General features: G+C 40.7%; 1 protein-coding gene across 1 annotated transcript in view; it reads left to right on the top strand.

Moving 5' to 3' along the window:
* The window catches only part of MMP24 (matrix metallopeptidase 24), a 53188-nt gene that overhangs the window by 12173 nt on the left and 17383 nt on the right, over window positions 1–23632 (top strand). The window contains exons 2-4 of the mRNA XM_063297318.1: window positions 3025–3173; window positions 5318–5434; window positions 12117–12421. Of these exons, the coding sequence (XP_063153388.1) occupies window positions 3025–3173; window positions 5318–5434; window positions 12117–12421 (571 nt within the window). The remainder of the gene's footprint in view (window positions 1–3024; window positions 3174–5317; window positions 5435–12116; window positions 12422–23632) is intronic.

Raw genomic sequence — 23632 nt, 5'->3', positions numbered from 1 at the left:
AGAATATTCTTATGACCAATAACTTTTCTTAGTCTTTCTATCGAGAGTGCAGTAATTTTTATCTGTTTAACCTTTGAACTTTTTAGATACAGTATTCTTATAATTGTATCTACATCTATCTGTAGAATTTTGACCTTCTAGGTTATCACCTCACTGTCCCCTTATCTTCCTCTATAGGAAGATATACCAACTATCCCAGCTGGTATAGGAGGGACTGGCATCCATGATGCCCTTGTTTATGAAATAAATGAATCAAGCAGCACACTTTGGTGTTATTTGTTCACTCTTTATATATCAATAAGACCACATGAACCTCTCTTAATATTCAGTAACAAAAAAATCAGAAAATCCAAAAGGAGGTAGATACTTTTTCACAGAATTATACTGTACATTCAACATTTTCTCCCTGAAACCTTAGATAATCTTGAATTTCTTACTTAAGTAATGTCTGAAATATTCTGCTTAAAATTGGATTACTTAGTCTTTATTCCAGGACCATTAATAGCATAAGAATATAAAACCTTCAGATGTGCTTATTAGTCAGTAATTGTTTCATTATTATCAGTTATTTAGGGAATTTGTATTATGTATTGAAGACCAATCAAATTCGATGGGCAAGGCAAGAGGTGTTAGAATTAGTATCTTTTCCCCAGCTGGAGCTAGGGATTTTTAATGTTTGAAATGACTTCTTTTGCTGTCGCTCTGTAATTTCATCTTAAATCAATCTTTTCTGCTTATCAGATATATAAAAGCATGGGTGTTAGAAACAATGGCCAAGAACCAGCTATTCTTGATAAGACCATGGCTGTTGTGATCTCCCTAGCCAGTTTTTGTTTTTTATTCCTGTGGCCCAAATCCTCAATTGAGGCCACAGAAACCACAGTACAAAGCAAGACAGCTTATCACTACATCATTTTTTTTTTTAATCTTGGTCCTTCAATGTTACTGAAGGATCTGGGCTGCAAAAATGACTAGTTACAAGTTTTTGCAATCTGGTGGGCATCTGGAGTTTGCACCCAGCTCTGGTATCCATAAATTATACCCAAGAATTATTTTTGAAATTACATATGCATCACCTGATTTTGTTAAGTCTATGGAGGGTTGTTTTGCCTTTTTTTTTTTTTGCAGTACATTTTTAGTAAGGGCTATTTGGAGCCTGTACCAGTGTATTACAGCAAGGTTGTATGGTGTAGTTTAAAACATTATTTTCAGATCTAAGTAAAAATAGTGCAGTATCCCATACCTTGATGTGTAATTAGTCAGGGCAGACTGTTTCCTTCTCTAACAGTTTATCTGCTTGCTACTAAGAAGATGGTAAGGAAATATATAAGCAGGTTATTGTTAACATCCCATTAATCTTCTGTCAGCCTCATATTCTAAGCTATTTTACTGTTTGTAACAGCTGGTGAGGAAATATATTGAATTTATTTAAATTGTGATCTCTCTCAATACTTGACAGATCTGTAACCAATCTGACACCAGGTTTTGCAACCACTGTGTATTTTATGCTGCTGATGCTTTTTATGGGATAACTACAGTAGGCAGTGCTATCAATTAAGGATGCTACTAATGATCTCACACCAGATCTTATGTGGCCAAAATGGCACCATTCCTGTACAAGTGGGAGGTTTTAGCAAGCTTGAGAAATCCCCAATATTTTCAGAAACGTAAAACAGTATTGCTGGGGGAGGGGGGGAGAATAACTTTGGATTGGGACAAAGGTTTCAAAAACAGCCCAGTGAGGAATAAGTATGATCAGTGGTCGTGGTATGTATGGGCATTTCTGGTGCATAGGGAAGAAATGGAAAATTGGGAGGAATGGAATGGGCTGTCTTCTGTCCCTGGAATCCTGAAAAGAATGTTCCACTTTGCAGCACTGGATTGTGGTTGCCACTTCTGTACTATTACCAGTATCTTTTGAATGATTAAAGTTACACGCTTGACCAGACTCTGACTTCATATTATAGGAGAGGGTGATATAAAATGCACATGGGTTGAATTTAAGAGAATAGAAGTACATGAATGAGGAAAATTACATTCATCTGCTTATACAGATTATCATCCTACCTTCATTTTTCCAGGCACTTGTCTAGACCTGGGCTTTCTGAGATAGCCATTTTGGGGATAGTCTGTAGGGAGATATGGCGCAGGACAGGGAAAGGTTCAGTGAAACTCACTCATCTGCAGGCCTCCCTTTAAAAAAAATCATTTCTTGGCAACATTTTTTGGAAATGGTTTGCCATTACCTTCTTCCTAGGGCTGAGAGAAAGTGACTGGCCCATAGTCACCCAGCTGGCTTTGTGTCTAAGACTGGACTAGAACTCACAGTCTCCTGGTTTCTAGCTGAGTGCCCTTAACCACTCTATCAGTGTTTCTCAACCGTAGCAACTTTAAGTTGTCTGGACTTCAACTCCCAGAATTCCCCAGCCAGCAATTCTGTGAGTTGAAGTCCAGACGTCTTAAAGTTGCCAAGGTTGAGAAACACTGTACTATATCGAACTGGCTCTTGAGTATAGTCATAGACAATCTTAAATATTCATATTTAAATCCTTCGTTTCCATTTTTGTCACATCTTTGGTCATATCATACATTTGCTTTGATCTAGCATGGCTTCCTAGTGCTGATATTTCTCAGCCAAACCACAGTGGTTCTCTTATGTGAAATGCTCACTTAGGGGGCTTCATATTTAGAAAAATGTGTGAGAAAGTGAATCTATAGTCATATTTTTATGCATAAAATAAGCATAGGAACTGAAATGAGAATTGTGTTTGGATGAAGTATCTGAATTTGCACACTCACAGTAATTTAACCACCCCTGTAAAGTTGGTAGGACAACAGTGCCTTTTGCAATTATTCTTGCTGTCCTATTGTTATTGTCAAAAATTCAGACAAAGCAAGAAAAGTGAATATATCAACCATTGTGAATTCATATTTAAACTAAAAATGAAATATGCCAATATTTTATATATACTTGTTAAATCGGGCTGTGTTTTAAAACTGGGTTTGTTTTATCTTATTTTTCAGAGTTGGTTAAAAACCTATGGTTATCTGCTTCCGTCTGATGCAAGAATGTCTGCTCTGCTCTCAGGAAAAGTTATGCAGTCTGCAGTCACCACTATGCAGCAGTTTTATGGCATCCCTGTAACAGGAGTGTTGGATCAGACCACTATTGAGTAAGAATGATTTTTGCAGATACTTGAAAATAATGTCCTTGCTCAAACCATTAATTATAGCAGCATGAAACTTTAAAATGTGAGCCTGATAAATTTGCTTGGCATATGCACATGCCCTAAGAGTGAATATGGCCTGAAACCTGGGTCAGGTTGTCAACCATGCCTCTTTTATCACTTAGATCAGTGTTTCTCAACCTTGGCAATTTTAAGATGTGTGGACTTCAACTCCCAGAATTCTCAGAATGGGATGACGTAATTAAGTTGACGCCCCAAAGAATTCATCCAGGGATTTGCACTGATTTAACTGAACTGGTTTAGCAGATACTGCATAGTTCATCAGGTAGCATGACAACAGAAATGGTATGCTCTATATAATGGCACTATCTTGATGGCCATTTAGAGGTTGTAAAATGTTATTCTATCTATAGGTGTTACAATCTTATACTATAGTCATTCTGTATACAAGTAGTCCTCACTTAATGACCCTAATTGGGACTGGCAAGTTCATTGCTAAGAGAAGCCGTCATTAAGCAAAACATCACATGACCACCCTGCTTAGTGACAGCAGTTCCGGCAGTCCCATTTGTGGTCATTAAGCAAGATATCATGTGACTGTGACTTGCAACCTACTGCTGGCTTCATCCATTGACTTTGCTTGTTGGAAGCTGTCTGGGAAGGTCACAAATGGTGATCATATGACTGTGCGACTCTGCGACCATCATAAATGTGTGACACTTGCCAAGCGCACGAATCGCAATCATGTGACCATGGGGACGCTGTGATGATCGTAAGTGTGAGGACTGTCATAAGTCACTTTTTTCAGCACCATTGTAACTTCGAACAGTTCCTAAACAAATGGCCATTAAGCGAGGAGTACCTGTACCCAGAAGAACTATGTGCATGGAATCTGGTTTGCACAGGACCCACAGGTATCTTTTTTGTTTTTCTTTCCAGCTTCCAATATACTGTATAGTACAGAAGTAATTCTGTGATTCCTAAGTGCACTGATGCTCTCAGCACAAAGGATGTATCAGATAATGCTTTTACTGTACAATCACACTATCTCAAACAAAATTTTATAGGGAACCCAGATTACATTGCCTTCCATTGCAACCTTCTTGTTTTCCCCCATAGTTTCATCCTCTGAAAATCCATTATGGAGAGAAAAATGGACTGGTTGCTCAGTGTTAGCATCTGAAAGTATACCAAAGTTATAATATGTTTTAACTATAACATACAGTGAAACAAAGCTCTCTACTACCACACATGACTGAAGTTCCAGAGATGGAGTTTTTCACTTTCCTTCTGAAGGGAGAAAATGTTGAGCGTAGCTGATGCCCTTTAGTCTGCTTCTTCTTTTTTTTAATAAAAAGTTTGAGCAGATCTGACAAATTACATTCATTTCTGTGGTGTTAATTCTAAAAACATTTCAGTTTCCAAATTAAAAGCAAATCTATTACTGCCTAGCTAAGAGGTTTGTGGAGGGTTGTTCACATTCAAAGGGGAAAAGGTGTTTAGGAGCATGTGTGAACACACATGTAGCCTCTGAGGGCAACTCTTTGAACCAAATGTAGTTTTTGCTGGCATTGCACTGCAGCTGCAACCCAGGAAAAGACACAGTTGTTTTCAGGAGTTGCTGATTGGTGCTGGGTGGGCATCCCATATGCTCTATACACTTTTTCCCCTTTGAATCCAAAGCGCTGCGCAGCCCTGTTAACTGGCTCCAAAGCTCAAACTTATTTCTCCAGCCTACTTCAAAATTGCCTTTTTAAATCTCTTTTGGTACACATCCTCTAGAGCAGTGTTTCTCAACCTTGGCAGCTTGAAGATGTGTGGACTTCAACTCCCATAATTCTCCAGCCAGCATGCTGGTTGGAGAATTCTGGGAGTTGAAGACCACACATCTTGAAGTTGCCACGGTTGAGAAACACTGCTCTAGACTGGCCAGAACTTTAGTCTCAGTCCTTACCTTGACCAGTGGGTGGGCAGGCAAGCATGTCCACACTGAATGGCAAGCGGTTAGCATTCTCTATTTTCATAAAGCATTCTCTGCTAGAGACACCAACAAAACAGGCTGAAATGGCTCAAAACCCTATTTTTGTACCATATTTTCCTGACTCATCAGGAATCTTTTTACTTTCTAGGTGGATGAAGAAACCTCGCTGTGGTGTTCCTGATCATCCCCACCTAAGCCATAGACGAAGGATTAAGCGATATGCGCTTACTGGACAAAAATGGCGGCAGAAACATATTACCTACAGGTATAATCCAACAGTTTAAACAGTTTAATGAAGTTCATACTTTACATATTATGCAATGCCACCTGTCTTGGCATTAGTTTATATTTCTTGCTCAAAGGGGAACTTGACTGGGAATTCTGGGAGGTGTAGTCCCAATACGTCTGGAAACTAACATTTTTGCTTATAAGTTTTTATAGCTTGTGGCTCCCTGTGAGCTTGTTTATGGATGCAGAGCTTTGGTTCAGTAATACAGCAGCCTTTTAGTGCATTTTTAAAAGCTTTAGTTTTTTTAAAGTTAGCTTTCATTTAAAAGAAAGTTTCAGATATTCTTATACATAGAAATTCGTGACCCTTGGAGTCTTTTTAGGATTGTAATTAAAATCAGTATATACTGTAAATACCTTAAATAAATATTAAACATTTAAGAAAAAAGAGGGAAGAATATGAAGTATATTCATGTGGATCTCATTTCATTTATCTTTTTTTGCTATGTTTTTTCATGGATTTTGAAGTAATTTGTCAAGGTGCTTGCTTGCTTTGTAAGGGAGAGCTAAAATGTCATTTAAGCACTATGTTGGCTGAATTTATGCATTGTACATTCATTCAGGCCACATCAATTCAATGCATATAATTGCTGCCTTCTCTCATACAGTTATAATTTGGGGACAGGCAACTATTCAGCTAAGTTCCCAGTTGCCACTGAACAATTGCACCTTTCTTCCTTTCCTGATCTTGATCAAAGTGTGTTGAATAAAACGTATTTAAATTTTTGAGCTTAAAAATGCATGTATTGAGCACAAAACAAGTCTTGCAAATGTGAAATGGGCTGTTTCAACCATTTTGATAGTGCTTTAAGCTCAAAACAGAACAAAACTTGAAACATGGCATTTTGAACTCAGAATGGCTCAACGTTTGAAATCTCTTGTGCACTCTTATAAAAGAATTAAGGTCAAGGATCCTTGATTTGTTAAAAGTCAAATTAGAGGTTTCAAATTAAGAAATTATTAAGATTAGAAATGGAGATCTAAGGGTGAAGGATAAAACATGGAAATACACTTAGGGAAACAACTGTTCTTTGACACCTGAATCAGACCATCATTTGACTACTTATTTGTGAAGAGGATGGATCACCCGGTATGCTATATTTAACAGATTAGGAGAAGCTTTTGATCTTTAAAATTCCACATGGTTAAGATCTAATGTATTTGAAAGACTATCCCCTTGATATATGTGTCTGTGTTTCTTAAGATCTTTTTGATCAATTTGAAGATTGATAGCATTAGAGAGTCTTTTAAGGGTTCTCTTCTGAGCAACTTTTAGCTGGTTCTATTTGTTCTTGTTCTAGAGAAAGCTTCAAAATGGTTTTATTTTATCTTCTTTTTAAAGGAAAGGTTTTACTGCATGTATTGACCCTTTTGCCTCTTTTGGTCAAAGCTTCTTTTTTTTGTTCGTTTGGTTAACTAGCTTATTTAAATTACTAGATTTGTGAATTTATATATTTATTGTATTGTATTTGTGTGATTTCTATTGTAAGTTGCTTTGAGAATACTAGTCTTGAAAAGCAGCTGTGAAATATTTTAAATCAAATAAAAGTAAAGCTACCTCACAAACCGGCTTTCAGTATGGATGAAATACGTTTAAAAGCTATAATGTCATCTGAATTCTCTCTATTGTGAGATGTATGATTTTGTCTGGTGCACTTTGTGAGATTTTGCAAGTTGCATAAAAGGTAGAATGTATTTGTTTGGAAAATAATGGCAGAGATCTTTATAGCTTAGTTAATATAATATTTTTTAAAGCTTGTAGACATTGGAAATAAAAGTGAGTAAGTTATATGAATATTCAGTTATTATTCAGTCATATACTGTTGAAAAAAGTATTGTTTTTGTAATACACCGTATCATCATGATATGTGCTATTGTCATAATTAGTAAAAACTTGAAGAAAGGTCATATTTGATCAACTGATTTTGTTCAAAAGACAGTGTGACTCTTCCTCTTTTTAAAGCCCTTTAATCTTTTATTTTTGCTATCTTTGATTTAGTGTCTGATATGTTACTCTTTCTAAATGTAGAAAGTTTTCTCTTAATTTATTCCAGACTTGCAAAATAGAAGTGATCACCAAGTCCCCTTCAGGGAGAATGCTACATGTCTGTCTCTAAATCAGGGTTTCTCAACCTCAGCAACCTCAGCAACTTCTCAGCATGCTGGCTGGGGAATTCTGGGAGTTGAAGTCCATGCATCTTAAAATTGCTGAGGTTGAGGAACACTGATCTAAATGATGAGTGTTAATAAATGGCTATGTATGTCCCAAAATATATAATATCAAACTAGATAGAAAAATGTTTTCAGTGTTACATTAGGTTTAAATGAGATTAACCAATCCCATTAGTGCTATGAGTGAGTGATCTTCTGAGCGTATGAAGCTTTCTACTGAACCTGGAAAACAACGAGGAAAAAAAAATACAGGTTATCAAAGGCCTGAAGCAGCTCTCCAATGAGAACAAGCTACAGTATTTGGAGTTTACGCTTTAGAAAAATAGGACAATTTATGTGAGACCAAGATAAAGGCATATCATATTAAGCATGATATAGAATAAGTGGCTAAGGAGAAGCCGCCCCTCCCAAGAGCTGAGTCTGGCAACATGGGAACCAGTCATTCTCAGGCTAGAGACAGCCATTACGTAAACATACGATAACCACCTGCCTTCAAGAGCCGTCAGAACCACATCAAGTCCATTCATTCAGAAGGACAAGAGAAAAAAAAAGTCTTGAGTTAAACCCTTGAGAATATATATAAGTCCCAAACATCTTTGCACCGCAGTGCGCAATCAACTATTGTGAGTGTGGCTTCACTCTTGTCTGCAATAAGGATTCCGATCAAGTCAAGCAACATCCATGAGTCTTTTGCTAAGTGAAGCCAAGAAGTTGAACTAAGGGTGAAGGGTTGGGAGATCAATTATTTGTTCTCAAGCCCAGGAGTGAAGGCCGAGAACCCCACTAGTATTCAAACCCAGGACTGCGCAATTAAAGTGGTTGAATATTCAGGACAGACAAAATGAAGCATTTCTTTCTGCATAGTTAGAGTTGCCAGTTTGAGCAGTTTTAAAAAGTGTTTGGAAAAACAGTGCAGAATGCTGTTGTTCAGTTCATAACCCAATGGACATAATTTCACCAAGTTTATTTGTTACTAATTGCTTCTTTGAGTTCTTGTAAGCTTCTTCTTGTATTATCAGCGATAGTATCTAGCCACTTTGTTTTCTGTCAGCCTCTTTTCTGATTGCCTTCATCTTTCAAGTATCAGGGGTTTCTCCAGCTTTCACATTAAGTGTCCAAAATATTTAAGCTTTAGCTTCATAGTTAATGCTGCCAGTGAGTGATCTGGTGTTACATTAGCTTTCACTGAACCTTTTGTTGTTCTTGAGGTCCAGGATATTCTCTAGCATCATAATTCGAAGGAATCTTTTTGATTTTCTGACAATCCAGCTTTCACAGCCATATGTTATAACTGAGAAAACCATAGCTTTGATAATATATACTTTTGTTGTCATTGCATTGCTTTTGCATTTAAGTGTTTTGCCTAGGCTTATTGTAGCCTTCTCCCAAGTAGCAGATGTCTCGTTTGTGAATTTTTGAGCCTAGGAAGAGGAAGTCTGTTACTGTTTCAACTACTGCTAGTCCTTTTCCTCCTCCTTTTCCTACTTGCATTGAATTGGCATTGATAACTTGGTTTTTTAAAAAAAAATATTAAGCAGCAGAGTAGCTTTTGCACTCTCTTCTTTCACCTTCAACAAGATATTCCTTAAGCCTTCATCATGTCCACTAGCAAAGTGGTATCATCAGTATATCCGAGGTGTTATTTCAATTTGCAATCTTAATGCTAAATTCCATTTCTTCTAGTCCACCATGTACTGTGCATATAATTTAATTAAATAAGGTGACACTATACAACTATAGCATATTCCTTCCCAATTGTGAAATTATTCAATAGATCAGTGGGATGGCCTGGTACATCCATATGTTTTAGGGCTGTTTACAATTATCCCCTTCATATAATAAATAAAGCAAAAATAGACATCTTTTTAGAACCCTCTTTCCTTTTCCATTTTTTCATCAAATGTTAGCAATGTGGTCTTGGATGCTCCTGCCTCTTCTGAATTCAGCTTATACATCTGGCAGCTCTTGTTCTATATATTGTTGAAATTTCAGTTGCAAAATCTTGATCATTGTCGTACTGGCAAGGGAGAGAAGCATACCATAATAGTTAAATAGTTTGAACTTCCTTTAGTATTGTTCTTTATTAGTATTGAAATATAAATCGATCATTTCCAGCTCCTTAGCTACTGTTGTATTTTCCATATCCGCTTACAAACCATGAAGTACTTTAACTGGATCATCTTGTACGATTTTAAACAGTTTTGCTAGTATTTCATCAACTCTTGCAGCTTTGTTGCTAGTGATGTTTTTAGGGCCCATTTAACTTATTTTCCAGACTGTCGTGCTCTAGTTCAGTGGTCACACTTACTTTTGATTTAGGGATCTTTTAAATACAATTTTTCTTTATATTTACACAATCTCTTTCTTTTTGTCTTATTTGTCTTCTATTGTGCCTGTTTTTGCATAAAAGTTTCTCTTGATTTCTGTGATATTCTTACGTAAATCTCTCGTCCTTTCCATTCCATTGTTATCCTCAATTTCCTTGCAATGATTACGATATTTAGATACAACTATTTCCTCTTCTCTTAAACAAAGCATTTAGTTGGGCAAAGTTTCCTCTCTCTGTGTTGCTTTGCTTTCTGCCTTTCTTCAGTTATTTTCAGTGAATCAGCAGATAGCTAGAGGGTTCACCTTTCTGTATCATCTTGACATTGTCCTGATTGTGAATGTCCATTTAATTTTCTTGGAAGAATATTTGCCATATGAGCACACTGCAATTTTCTTATTCATTAAATTGTATTTACTCTGATCCTTCTGGGAATGTACATTCCAATGATATAACTCAAAGTATAGTCATTGGGATGTGCATCTCCCTTCCCCACTATAAGGTAACAATCCATGTAAGAAAATGTAGGGTAATAGCTGTTTATGAATTCTAACGTCAAAGAGAGTTACACTTTTTATAAAAAGTTTTTAGTAAGATAGAGAAGGGGTAGACCAGGTTTCTTTAATTTCTTTGGCTTATTACTATATTTCTTTATCCTTTTATGCATTCTACATATACTGTTTACCCCAAAAGGAAGTACTATAGCATGATGGGTATGTATGTATGTATGTCAAATGCAGTATGCCCCTCAATGCATACTCACCATTGCTGGAAAACATGAATGGGAAGGTATTATTATTGTCAAGTATGACATGTGGCCTTCCTGTAGGGTTGTAGTTAGCCATTGTGGAAACCAAATGGAAACCTATAGTCTCCTCTATAGGTTTCTGATCAAGCAGAGCTGTTCTTATGATGTTAAATCCCTTTGAAGATCTCTGTATGGCAACTCCATGCAGAGCTGCCAATTCCTTCCTGGAGTGTCCTTGGATGTAATCAATATGCAATATTTTATTACCCTTCAACCCCCATATCTTTGGTGTGCTGTGAAACAAGTATTTAGATCTATGAGGAAGACTTGATGGCCAGAGATGCAGTGACTGAATAACTGCTGAATTAATATTCTTAAAGTACAATTAAAGCATCAGGATTCTAAAAGATCTATGGCATGTACTTGGTTATCTAGGAGGTATTATAGATACTCCAGTATGAATATGATTATCTAAGGATAACAGTTAATATAACGGTCCTTCTGCTGTTTCCACCATTATTCTCAGAACCTCAGATGTATCTTTCAGTTAAGTATGGACAGATCAGACCTGAACAGCTACTAGATGAAAGTTGACAAAAAAGTTCTGCAATGTATGTTTCCAGTAGAATACTTTGTCTTTAATATGAATTTGAAATGGTTTGAATACAAAACATTTTGCACACACACTCCTAGTTTTCTCTGACTACTTTTATAAATGCCATTTATTCCCTCCCCACCCCCCATATGAATGGGCCAGTTAAGGGCCTGAATCAGTTACTCTTAGATTCTGCAGTAACTATATGGAAGGTTGAGCACTGAGGTTCAGTGAGATATTCGGTGATTATTTTGTTGCCTAGCCTTGTATCCTCTAGAAGTTTTAGACCTGAATCCTTAGGCACCCTTCAGCCGTACTGGTTGAAGACCAGTGTTTTTTCAAACTTGGCAAAAGATGTGTGGATTTCAACTTCCCCAATTCCCCAGCCAGCATGGGAGTTGCAGTCCACACATCTTAAAAGTTGCCAAATTTGAAAAATACTGATTTAGACTTTCGGGAATTGAAGTTAGGCACATCTGGAAGACATAAGTTTGAGGATAACCTGCTATAGATAATTCCTCATTAGATTGGGGAAATTTCTTATTGATATGCCAGATTATTATCTTTTTACAGCAGGTTTGTTTTAGAAATTCAGTACCATATTTCATGTTGTTTTCTACATTCTTAAAAATATATAATTATCAGGTAAGAAACATTATAACAACTGTTAATTCATAGCTGAAATACTTTCAAAAGATATTAAAGGTTTCAAAATTTAATGTTGCAATTGTGCTAATCCAAAACCTGAATGAAAGTTGCTCATGTAAGAAATCAATCCTTTTAAAGCTTTAAATAAACTCTTCTTCTCCTTCACACAGTGTACACAACTACACCCCCAAAGTTGGAGAACTTGATACAAGGAAAGCCATCCGACAAGCATTTGATGTTTGGCAGAGAGTGACTCCACTTACCTTTGAAGAAGTTCCTTACCATGAAATAAAAAGTGACAGAAAAGAGGCAGATATCATGATATTTTTTGCTTCTGGTTTCCATGGTGATAGCTCTCCTTTTGATGGGGAGGGTGGATTTTTAGCCCATGCTTATTTTCCTGGACCAGGAATAGGAGGTGATACTCATTTTGACTCAGATGAGCCATGGACACTGGGAAATTCTAATCATGATGGTAAGACACTGTGTGTATTAACAGTATAATACTATTGTAGAAGAAGAATTTTAGAAGATATTCTTGATAAGGTTTCAGACTTTCACAAGGGAGGAAAAGTCTTCACACTTATTATAATGGGATTTCCAATGTGAACTTAATCCAAATGTTGGAAATACTAATGGATAAAACATGAAGAGTCTTATTTGACTGCAGTGGAAAAGAAATGTAATAAATAATTATAAATAATCACCAGTCTTCCAGGTGAAGTCCTATATACATAGATTGTTCAAATGTACAGAAACATAGGTTTATGCCCTAGCAACAAGAGTGAAGTGAACATGTAAATCCAAAGTGATATAAACTGTCAAACATAAGATGTAATATTATTAAATGACCAGTCTCTGATCTGTTTGTGAGAATTCAGAACAATTCTTTATTTAGGATAGTGGGTAAAATAATATTACTCATTGAAATATATTACTTGTAATCATTCAACACTTAACACATGAGATGTTTTAATTTTTTAAAATTTGAGAGGTCAAAATATACGTGATACTAAATTCATTACTTGAAAGTATATCAGGGTTTATTATTTATTTAGTAAGAAGAGTCAAGAACCCCAATTTTAATTGGAATAGACAAGGAATAGCTACTGTTATTTTTTAAAAAGAACATTACATGCTTCAAATTTAGTGTCATATATGTTTTGGCCTGTAGTATCTTAGGTGTTTTCAGAAAAGTCACTCATTGGTTTAAAATGTGTTCTCTTCATGAATACTGTCTACCTTTAATACTTACTTGCTTCTCACTCTGTTGGGTTTTTCCCTGTAGAGTAGGATTAGGGTGTGTCCCCCCACCCCACTTCTGAATCATTAGTTACCTTTTGTTTGGGAGGTGGAAGTAGAGATTTTCTTTTTTGCTGTGCCTATCATTTCCCATTTTGTGCATCATCATCTGGTAATCTATTTCCTGGAACATGCAGTAGTCCTGAGTGTAATATTGAAACAGGTAATATATTACTAAAATACAACACATGCAATTGAAACAGAGTGATGAATTCCTAGATTTAAAGAGGGCGAGGATTAAAAATTAGATTTATATAATTTGGATATTAGGCATATGCAACCTGTAGAAATATTCATGATTCAGAAGTCACAAAGGAAAAAAAACCCCTTGGTGGTAGATGAGCCAAGAAGGCATAATCCCACTTGCCCATTGTGCGTAGTGTGGTGATCAAGGAAAACATTGTCCACTCTGGGCCTGAAAGAATGATATCAACCTCCCCCATCAAATCTGATCTGAGAAGCAGTGCCCTGTAGTGCTGTCTTCCCAGAAATGCTGTGCTATAAATACAGTTAATTTTTTTAACAATGCTTCAGTGTGAAATGTTCTCTAATTATGCTGATTATGTTGGAAATACAGATCTTTTAAATCCCTAGTATATGATTCATTTATGTAATACCACAGTATGAAGTCAGCCACCCTCTGAGGCTGTTACACAGCACTGGTGAAAAATAATTGGACTTAAAGTGTTCAGCTGTGCTGAGAGTGCTAGAACAAAATAGATTCGTGATTGTTTCTGGGATTTTAAAATGATTTTCATAAGTCTCTCGGTTTCTTAATTTTTAAGAAACATATTTGTACTTCTAGATTCATTTTACATGTTTTCCTTTCTGCATGTTTAGTTTTGTATGATAAGGTTGCCTTGCTCTGTTATAGAAGAAGAAAGTATAGAAATCTTATTATTATTATTATTAATTAAATTTATATATTATCCAATTCACAACTCTGGGTGGTCTATACATTTAATAAATAAGATAGCATAACCTAAGTCTAAGATAGCATATGATACCTCCTTCATAAAACTCATCAGTGGCTTAGTCCAAACTTGTCAGCCTTCCAAGGTAGACCAGACTTGGAAACTTAAAGACACACAAGCTAATAACTACTTTTATTATAAGGTTATAGTAACAGAATCTTGTAAGTCTGAATGTGCTCCCCCCCTCTGCTTAATCTTCATAAGAACTAGTGAGGGTCATATCTGAGATGCTTTCTCAAATTACATTTCTGCCCCAAACTCAGATTTCTTTTATCTGACCATTGTGTTGGTTGCAGCTTTTCCTCCTGTTCCTCAAGGTTATTCTTTCTTCCCATTACTAATAGTGGCTTTCAAATGCTTAAGACTCCATAAAAGGTAAAGATAAAGGTTTCCCTTGACATTAAGTCCAGTCGTGTCCGACTCTAGGGGGCGGTGCTCATCTCTGTTTCAAAGCCGAAGAGCCGGTGTTTGTCCGTAGACACTTCCGTGGTCATGTGGCCAGCATGACTACACGGAACGCCGTTACCTGCCTGCCGAAGCGGTACCTATTAATCTACTCACATTTGCATGTTTTTGAACTGCTAGGTTGGCAGGAGCTGGTGTCCTAACAGCCAGGAACCATGCTGAGACAAGGAACAGGTCTCTAGTGTTTTATTGCTGCTACATAACAGGAAAATCCTAACAAACTGAAGAAGCGTGGGAAAAACCCAGACATATAAACCCCAAAGGTTAAGGTGGGCCCGATCTGTGTCTCTTGGAATGGCTACCTAATTCCTCAGTGCTACGCATGCGCTTTACAGTCTGGATGGGAGCCCCCTGCTCACCATCCTTACTCATGACAGCTGGGACTAGCAACTGGAGCTCACCCCGTCACGCAGATTCGAACCGCCGACCTTCCGATCGGCAAGCTCAGCAGCTCAGCGGTTTAACCCGCAGTGCCACCGCATCCCTTTTAAGACCCCATACAACTGCCATAATGGATGGACGGACAGACGGACACACACACAAATACATATATATATATAATGCATACATTAAAAAAAATCCCTTCTCACCCATATTGGTGGTATGTGTCTGCCTCAACCTCGGTCCTCTGCCAGAGGCCTGGGAGTTTGAGGGTTCTGCACAGTATCTTGGCTGTTCCTAGCACTGCACTGTTCTGGACAAAGAACTCTGTTGTTGTTCCTGGGATCTGTTGGAGCCACTCTTCCAGTTTGGGGGTCACAGCCCCGAGTGCTCCTACCACCACTGGGACCACTTTGGCCTTCACTTTCCTTTCTAGTTCCTCCTTCAGGCCCTGGTACTTCTCCAGCTTCTCATACTCCTTCCTGATGTTGCTGTTACTTGGCACTGCTATATCTATGACCACCGCTGTCTTCTGGTCCTTGTCTATTACAGTGATGTCCAGTTGATTGGCCAGTACCAGTCTGTCTGTCTGGATCTAGAAGTCCCACAGGATCTTAGCCCTGTCATTCTCCACAACCTTCTGTGGAATCTCCCATCTGGACTTGGGAGGGTCTAGCCCATACACTGTGCAGCTGTTCCTGTAGACAATGCCAACTACTTGGTTGTGCCATTCCGTGTATGCTGTTCCTGCCTGCATCTTACACCCTGCCACTATGTGTTGGACTGCCTCTGAGGCCTCTCTGCACAGTCTGCACCTCAGGGCCTGTCTCGTGTGGCAGACCCCTGCTTCTATGGATCTGGTGCTTAGTGCCTGTTCTTTTGTTGTTATCACTGCCTCAGTGCTGTCTTTTAATCCAGCCCTTTCCAGCCACTGGTAGGATTTCCCAAGGTCAGCCACCTCAGCTATCTGTTGATGGTACATCCCATGCAGGGTCTTGTCTTGCCATGGCACTTTCTCTGTTTGATCTTCCTTCCATGACTGCTGCTGCCTCAGGCATTCTCTCAACAGCTCATCTTTAGGTGCCATCTACTGATGTACTCCTGGATGCTCTGGGTCTCATCCAGGACAGTGGCTTGAACACTCACCAGACCCCACCCTCCCTCTTTCCACCTGGTATACAGTCTCTGAGCGTTGGACTTAAGGTGGAAGCCTCCGTACATTGTGAGGAGCTTCCGGGTCTTCACATTGGCAGCCTTGATGTCTTCCTTTGGCCAGCTCGCTATACCAGCAGGGTATCTGATGACTGGCAGGGCATACATGTTGATGGTATGGATCTTGTTCTTCCCATTGAACCAGCTCTTTAGGACCTGTCTTATCCTTTGATGGTACTAACTTGTTGCTGTTTTCCTTGCTTCCTCATCATGGTTCCCATGTGTCTGTGGGATACCAAGGTACTTGTAGCTGGTCTGTATGTCTGCTATGTGGCCTGTATGTCTGCTATGTGGCCCCATCAGTCTTAACTACCTTCCCTCTCTTTACTACCATCCAGCCACGCTTCTCCAGTCCAAATGACATTCCAATACGAGCAGCTGGATAGCATAGTGGTAAGAACGCCGCCTATGGAGCAGGAGACTGGGGTTCAAATCCCGGCTATACCTACCTTACCAGTAGGGGTCCTTGGGCAAAGACCCCCTACACTTCACCTGCCTACCTCAAAAATTTGAGAGTGACACAAACTAAGAAAGTCATGCCAGCTCGGACGTCACCCGGATTAACAAGGTCCGCGTCAGATGTTGGGGAACCAGGACAATCTGACAATGTGGGCCACTGGAACAAACCATACATGGATGAGACAATATGTATGTATGTATGTATGTATGTATGTATGTATATATAATGCATACACAAGGACAATACCATGCTTGTGTCAGTATTCTAGAGATATGCAGTACTGGCGCACACAGACTTCTCAGCAGTTTAATGATTCCATCTGGGAAATCTGGTATAAATAGTAGGAAGTTGTTTGTTTCAGTTATTTGGAGAGTTGCTATCAGCCCCACTAGGTAGACCAGACCAGGAAATCATAAGAAGGCTAAAAACACTTTTATTGAGATTAGCTATAATAACAGAATCTGGCAGGTCTGATTGTGCTGTAGCTTTTCCTCCTTGCACTTCAGTGAATTGGGGAGATGTCTGCCTGAGCCAATTCCAAATGTTGCCTCGTCCTGGAATTAAAAATTATTTCAGCCCCCTTTGTCCAGGTAGTAGTTCTGCATATTTCCATAAAGGTCACCTTCCTTACTCTCTACACAGTTAAAAGGTAAAGGTAAAGGTTTCCCTTGACGTAAAGTCCAGTCGTGTCCGACTCTAGGGGGCGGTGCTCATCTCCGTTTCTAAGCCTTGGAGCCGGCGTTGTCCCTAAGGACCCGTCCGTGGTCATGTGGCCGGCATGACTCACGGAACGCCGTTACCTTCCCGCCGAAGCGGTACCAATTAATCTACTCACATTTGCATGTTTTCGAACTGCTTGGTGTGCAGGAGCTGGGACGAGCAACGGGAGCTCACCCCGCCGCGCGGTTTCGAACCGCCGACCTTCCGATCGGCAGCTCAGCGGTTTAACCCGCAGCGCCACCGCGTCCCTTCTCTACACAGTTACTAAAGTTAAATTCTACTACTGTCCTGATCCATTATTGGTTAATTACTGATAAACCACTCATTTTCGCATTTTATACCTGGCCTTGACCACTTTGAGTCAGACACTGAAGCAATTCTTCATGTGCAACTACTATAAAGAAAAAAGTGTATTAAGAATAAGAAAAGAGCCATGAGGGGAATTTTGAACAATTGTGCAATGAAGTAAATAGTTACCTAGCCTACGATGTATTAGTTCACTGCCGTATGCCATCCTCTATGACCTAGAGGAATCTGTTAGGTCTGGGTTAGGCATGCGGGCCAAATCTTGCCCATCACCTATTTTCATATAGCCTTCAAGCTAAGAATGGACAGACAGGTGGGAGGTAGATTGCAGGCCTGATCCTCAGCCAAGCTCCCGGAGCAAGGGGCAGGGCGGAACAGATGAGTGAGGAGGAGCATCGTGGATGGTTGTGGCCTATCAGCAGAGGCAGAGGAGGGGCAAGATCTGGGCCTTTACTGAAAAAGTTTGCTGATCCCAAGTAATCCTTGCTTACTGACCATTCAGCAACCGTTTGAAGTTACAACGGTGCTGAAAAAAGAGACTTACAACCAGTCCTCAAAGTTCCAGCCATCACAGCACCTTTGTGGTCATGTGATTGCAATCTGGGCACTTGGCAACCAGCTTGCACTTACAATGGTTGCAGCATCCCACAGTCACATGATCACCATTTGTGACCTTCCCTGCTGGCTTCCCACAAGCAAGGTCAGTAGGGAAGACAGCAGGGAAGGTTGCAAGTCGCTCCAGTAAGTCACTTGTACCCTCTTCTGCCCAGCAGCGGCCAGCCCTGGCCCTGCCACACTTGTGGCTCACCTCACGGGCCACTTGCACACCCTCCACTGCCTGGAAGCAGCCACCCCTGGCCCCACCACACTCGTGCTGCGCCTTACTGACCACTTGCACACCCTTGCCTATCTGGCAACAGCCAGCCCCACCCACTTGTGCCATATGTCGTGCCTTATCTGCCAGCCAGCCTGCTTGCAAGCCACCTGGGACTTGCTTAACGACCTGCCATCCTCGCTTAACAATGGCAATGGGAAATGCCAGGATTGCTGTCGCTAAGCGATGCGGTCACGTGACATCACACTTTACAACCGCATCACTTAACAATGGAAATTCCAGTCCCGGTTACTGTCGTTTACCAAGGACTACCTGTAAAGGGGCATCTGAATCTGTATGTCAAATACACAAACAACATTCCACCCTAAATAACTTTCCAGAGCAAGTCCTTTGAGAGTTCTTAATTAATAATGTAAAGGGGTGTATGTCCTTTTCTTCAAAAATTCTGTTGTGTGCTTTGATCATTGATATACAGGCTCTTTGATCTCTGCCTTGATCTTTAATAAACAGACCCTTATTTGGTATAGACATTTTGCAAGGGAAAAGGATAGATCAGTCAAGATGCTTTAGATTTCTTGATTGATATGTAATATTGCAATTTAAAATGTCCTGCAAATTATACAGTTCACTACTTCATTGGACTATTGAGATCTCAGAAAACTTGACTGTTAACAAAATTAGATGCTTTTACATGGCCAATCTTCTACCTAGATGAATATCCAGATGAAACTTTTATTGTATGTGGAATCTTTGTGGATCCATCCCAAACATTCTCCATTTTCAGCCCTCCCATGTTTTCTCCCCATTTCTTTTAGATTTCTTTCTAGTGAAAATCTACTGAGCAGGAGAAAATGAAGTAGCTGCCCAGAGCTTTCTGATGGATAGCATCTTGAATTTTACATTTGGAAGCACTGGACACAAAAGAATCATTTTGTTAGGTTTAGGCACACAGAAAAATGGATTTGTTTGGTCCATTACATTTCCCATGTATTGAGTTAATGATGAGAAGCCTGTTAAAAAAGTTGTAAATTTAGGTGGCTGTCAAGGACTGCTGAAATTGTAAATGACTGTCAGGAGTGACAAGATGCCCTATTCCCTGAAGCTGTATCAGTGTTTCTCAACCTTGGCAACTTGAAGATGTGTGGACTTCAACTCCCAGAATTCCCCCGCCAGCATGGTTGTCCACGCGTCTTCAAGTTCCCAAGGCTGAGAAACGCTGAGCTATATTGAACTAGGAGTTTATGTTTATATACCACTTCAGTGGTTCTGCATTCCTAAATCTAAACAAGTGTTGATTTGATAGATTATCAAATTTGAAATAAAAACTGGTATATTAGCACTGCTCTTTTTGAGCTCTCTGTTTGAGTATTGCTGAAAAAAATACTCAAATATAATTTGTGAAAGACATCAGCTAAGCATTTAATAGTATTTCCGTTTTATACTCTCCTTCCTCTTCCCTAGGTTGTGTGCATCACTTCCTTTCACTGCAGAATTTCTACTTTGTTTCTACCTTGCATATGAGTTAGCTTTCCATTTTATTCATTTTCTCCTATGCCATCATTGCAGTTTTAGTTATTCTAGTATCTGTAACATAGAACAAAATTTTAAACGTTATTATTATACTCCTTCCTCCTCCTATTTCCCCCACAACCACCACCCTGTGAAGTGGGTTGTTCTGAGAGAGAGTGACTGGCCCAAAGTCACCCAGCCGGCTTCATGCCTAAGGGAGGCCCAGAACTCAGTCTCCTGCTTTCTAGGTCAGCACCTCAACCACTACTCCAAACTGGCTCTCCCATCTTCACTCTCTTTTACCTTTTGTTGCAAAGAAATGCAGAGCTACTTTTGAAATAAAAAGAAGGTTCTTTTGGCTGCCTCCTTGCAGCCTTATTTTCTCTATCTAAACACTTGGAACTGAAGTTGCTGTCTCTGACAGATAATCATTAAGTGCACTTCACTTAGTAAGAGTGTACTTTTATACTTTAGTGTTACAAAGCCATTGTGGAGATGTTGCAAAAATTTCTATTGGACTTTTATGGAAAGAAAACAGCAATGGTAAATATAGTTGCTTATATTTTAGGTAATGGAACAATGTTGTACACTAGCAATTCAGCAGATGTATGAAGTCATTTGGCTGTGTTCATACATCACCTTAATGTGTCACTGTATTAACCATAAATAAATAATGTTTCTGCTATGTGTGGCATGTTGAATAAAACACATCTCTGTTTTTAATCCTGAGGTGTTGGTAGATATGCTTTTTCAAAGGCTTTTAAAATGAATAAATAGGGCAACTCTTCTTCAGTAGGTAGCATCATCTGGCTAGACTGAGAAATGTAAAAAGGACCAGAAGAAAACAATGGGGAACCACTTCTATAATGTGCAAGAAAACTGTATGGGTGTATCCATGGAAGTCACTTGCAGTCACTTGACTCAAAGGTGACTTGACTTTGTTATGGCAACAGAGTAAGAATTGTGGGACACTGACAAGCGAGTGAGACTGTCTTAGTATGAATCGATAGGTACTGTTACAGATACATGCTGCTCACTGAGGCATGGTTGGGTTTTTGTTTTTCTTTTGGAAATTTCAAATAAGATAGCTGTAAGTCTCTCATTTTATTTCCATATTCAACCATTGTTGTTTATTCATTTAGTCGCTTCCGACTTCATGACTTCATGGACCAGCCCATGCCAGAGCTTCCTGTCGGTCGTCAATACCCCCAGCTCCCCCAGGGACGAGTCCATCACCTCTAGAATATCATCCATCCACCTTGCCCTTGGTCGGCCCCTCTGCCTTTTGCCCTCCACCCTCCCTAGCATCAGCATCTTCTCCAGGGTGTCCTGTCTTCTCATTATGTGGCCAAAGTATTTCAGTTTTGCCTTTAATATCACTCCCTGTAATGATTGCCCAGCCCAAATACTCAGACTCACAAGAGGTTGCTAAATGAAATCTGATTTATTAGGGAACTTAGGACAAATACAAAGAAAGCTGAGAATGAGCAAAAGCGCGCCAAATACAAACTTAAAACCCTCGGTGCAAACGTACCCTGCCTCCCTGCCAACAGCCCCGCCCGTCCCAGGTGCTGGCAATCGTCAGAAGTGCTAGCCTGGGAAAGTAACCTTGAACAGAACAGATAACCCAAACACATTCCAAAAGCAGAACCAAGAGATAAATCCTCCCATCCTCCCCTGAAAGATGAAACACGCATCCAGCTAATGACATGCGAAACGTTACGATGTATCAAAGACATTGAAACGGCGAACATGACATACCGCCTCCCCAAAAACAAACTTAGGGACCTGGCTTAGCGGGATAAGCAGAATGGAAACGGGCAACAAGGACAGGAGAAGCCACATCAGAGGCAGCGACCCATTCTGGATGAGGGAAATGCTTCCAACGAACTAAATACTGCAGAGTATTGCGAAGGCGTCTAGAATCTAAAATTTCTTTAACTTCAAAGTGTTGTTGACCGTCAATCATGATGGGGGTTGGAGGTGGAGGTTGATCATGCCAGCGGTCAGAACAAATAGTCGGTTTGAGCAAGCGAGGTAGGCTCGCGCCCTTCTTCCACCACCTGCCCTGCGGCGCCCTTTAAAGCAGGTGGCTGCCGTTTCCTGCCGGCTGCAGTAATTCGGGCTCCCCCTCGTCTTCGTAGAACGGCACACTGTCTCCCTCACTTTCGGCCACCGCAGCTTTCTGTTTCCTCGGCAGGGAAGGGGACTTCGCCGGCGGCTTCCCCGGCCGTTCTTCCCCCTTTGCCTTTGGGCATGCCGCCACTCGATGCCCCTCCTTACCGCATCGCAGACACTGGCCTTTCGCATACCGCTTTTCTCGCTCCTCTTCCCAGGCTCTTCGTCCGGGTCGTCCCCCAGTGCTCGGCGGGCGACTGGGTTTCAGCTCTCGCCCCGATTTCGCAGTTCTCCGATGGGCGAACACCTCATGGGCATGCTCAGCCCTTCCCGCGAGCTGGATCCACTCGTACAAAGTATACGGGTCGTCTCTCCCCAAGGACCAGCGCAGCACTTCTGTGTTCAGGCCATCCTTGAATAACTCGATGATGGTGGCTTGGGACCAGTCATCCACCTTTCCGGACAGCGCCTTAAACTCCAGCGCGTAATCAGCCACGGATCTCGATCCCTGCTTGAGTTCCTTCAAAGCCCGCTTCGCCCTCTCTTTTGCCAGGGGATCCTCGAAGTGCTGCCTCAAAGCCCACAGGAACTCGTTGAATTTCTCCAGCTCGGGCGCTTCCGACTGGCACATCTGGACATACCAGTCTGCCGCCCTCCCTTTCAGTTTGGTGGCAATGGTGATGATCTTAGCTTTTTCCGATCGAAAAAGCGACCCCCATTCCTCCATGTATGCTTTAGCATTTGTCAGGAAAAATGAGAGTTTTGTCGGATCCCCATCAAACTTGACAGGGAAGTCTCTCATCCCGCCCGCCGACGGGCTGCGCCCCGCCACTGGGGCCTCGGTGGGTTGCACTTCCCTGGCCGGCCATGGCTCGGGGGCTGGGGGCGGCCGTACGGGCGGCGAAGCTACTTCCACCCGAACAGCCTGTTCCACTTCCCGCGGGCATGCCGTCCGTCTCTGCTCCGGAGACTGCCCATGGGACGAAGGGGTCGAATGCCGTTGGCTTGACCCTTCCCGGGTTTCTTTCAACGAACTCAGGTCCAGACTCATCAGTTTCAGGATCATTTCTAACGAGTCCATTTTCGACTCCAACACCCTGATACGGTCCGGAGTGGGAGAGCCCTCCTTCGGCTGCACCTGGATCACTGTAGGGGACAGTGGGTACCTCTGCCTCCAGGACGGACCCCCCGCGACTGAGACATCCCCTTGGGTTTCATCCCAGGTGACCAGCTCACCCGGGGTGGTTACGGTGGTTTCCGGTGCGGTTTTCATGCCCCCGGCTTCGCCCTCCGACCCAGAGCTCGCCTCTTCCAGTATAGCTGATAGCTCCCCCATTTGGGGAGGTCGGTCGGGGCGCATCACGGTCGAGTCCGGCTCCCCTTCACTCAACTCCCCACTTTCCA

Source organism: Candoia aspera, chromosome 3 (genome assembly GCF_035149785.1).
Source record: "Candoia aspera isolate rCanAsp1 chromosome 3, rCanAsp1.hap2, whole genome shotgun sequence".
NCBI lineage: Eukaryota > Metazoa > Chordata > Lepidosauria > Squamata > Boidae > Candoia > Candoia aspera.
Note: the sequence above shows the minus strand (reverse complement) of the source record. Positions and strands in the feature narration are given on the sequence as shown.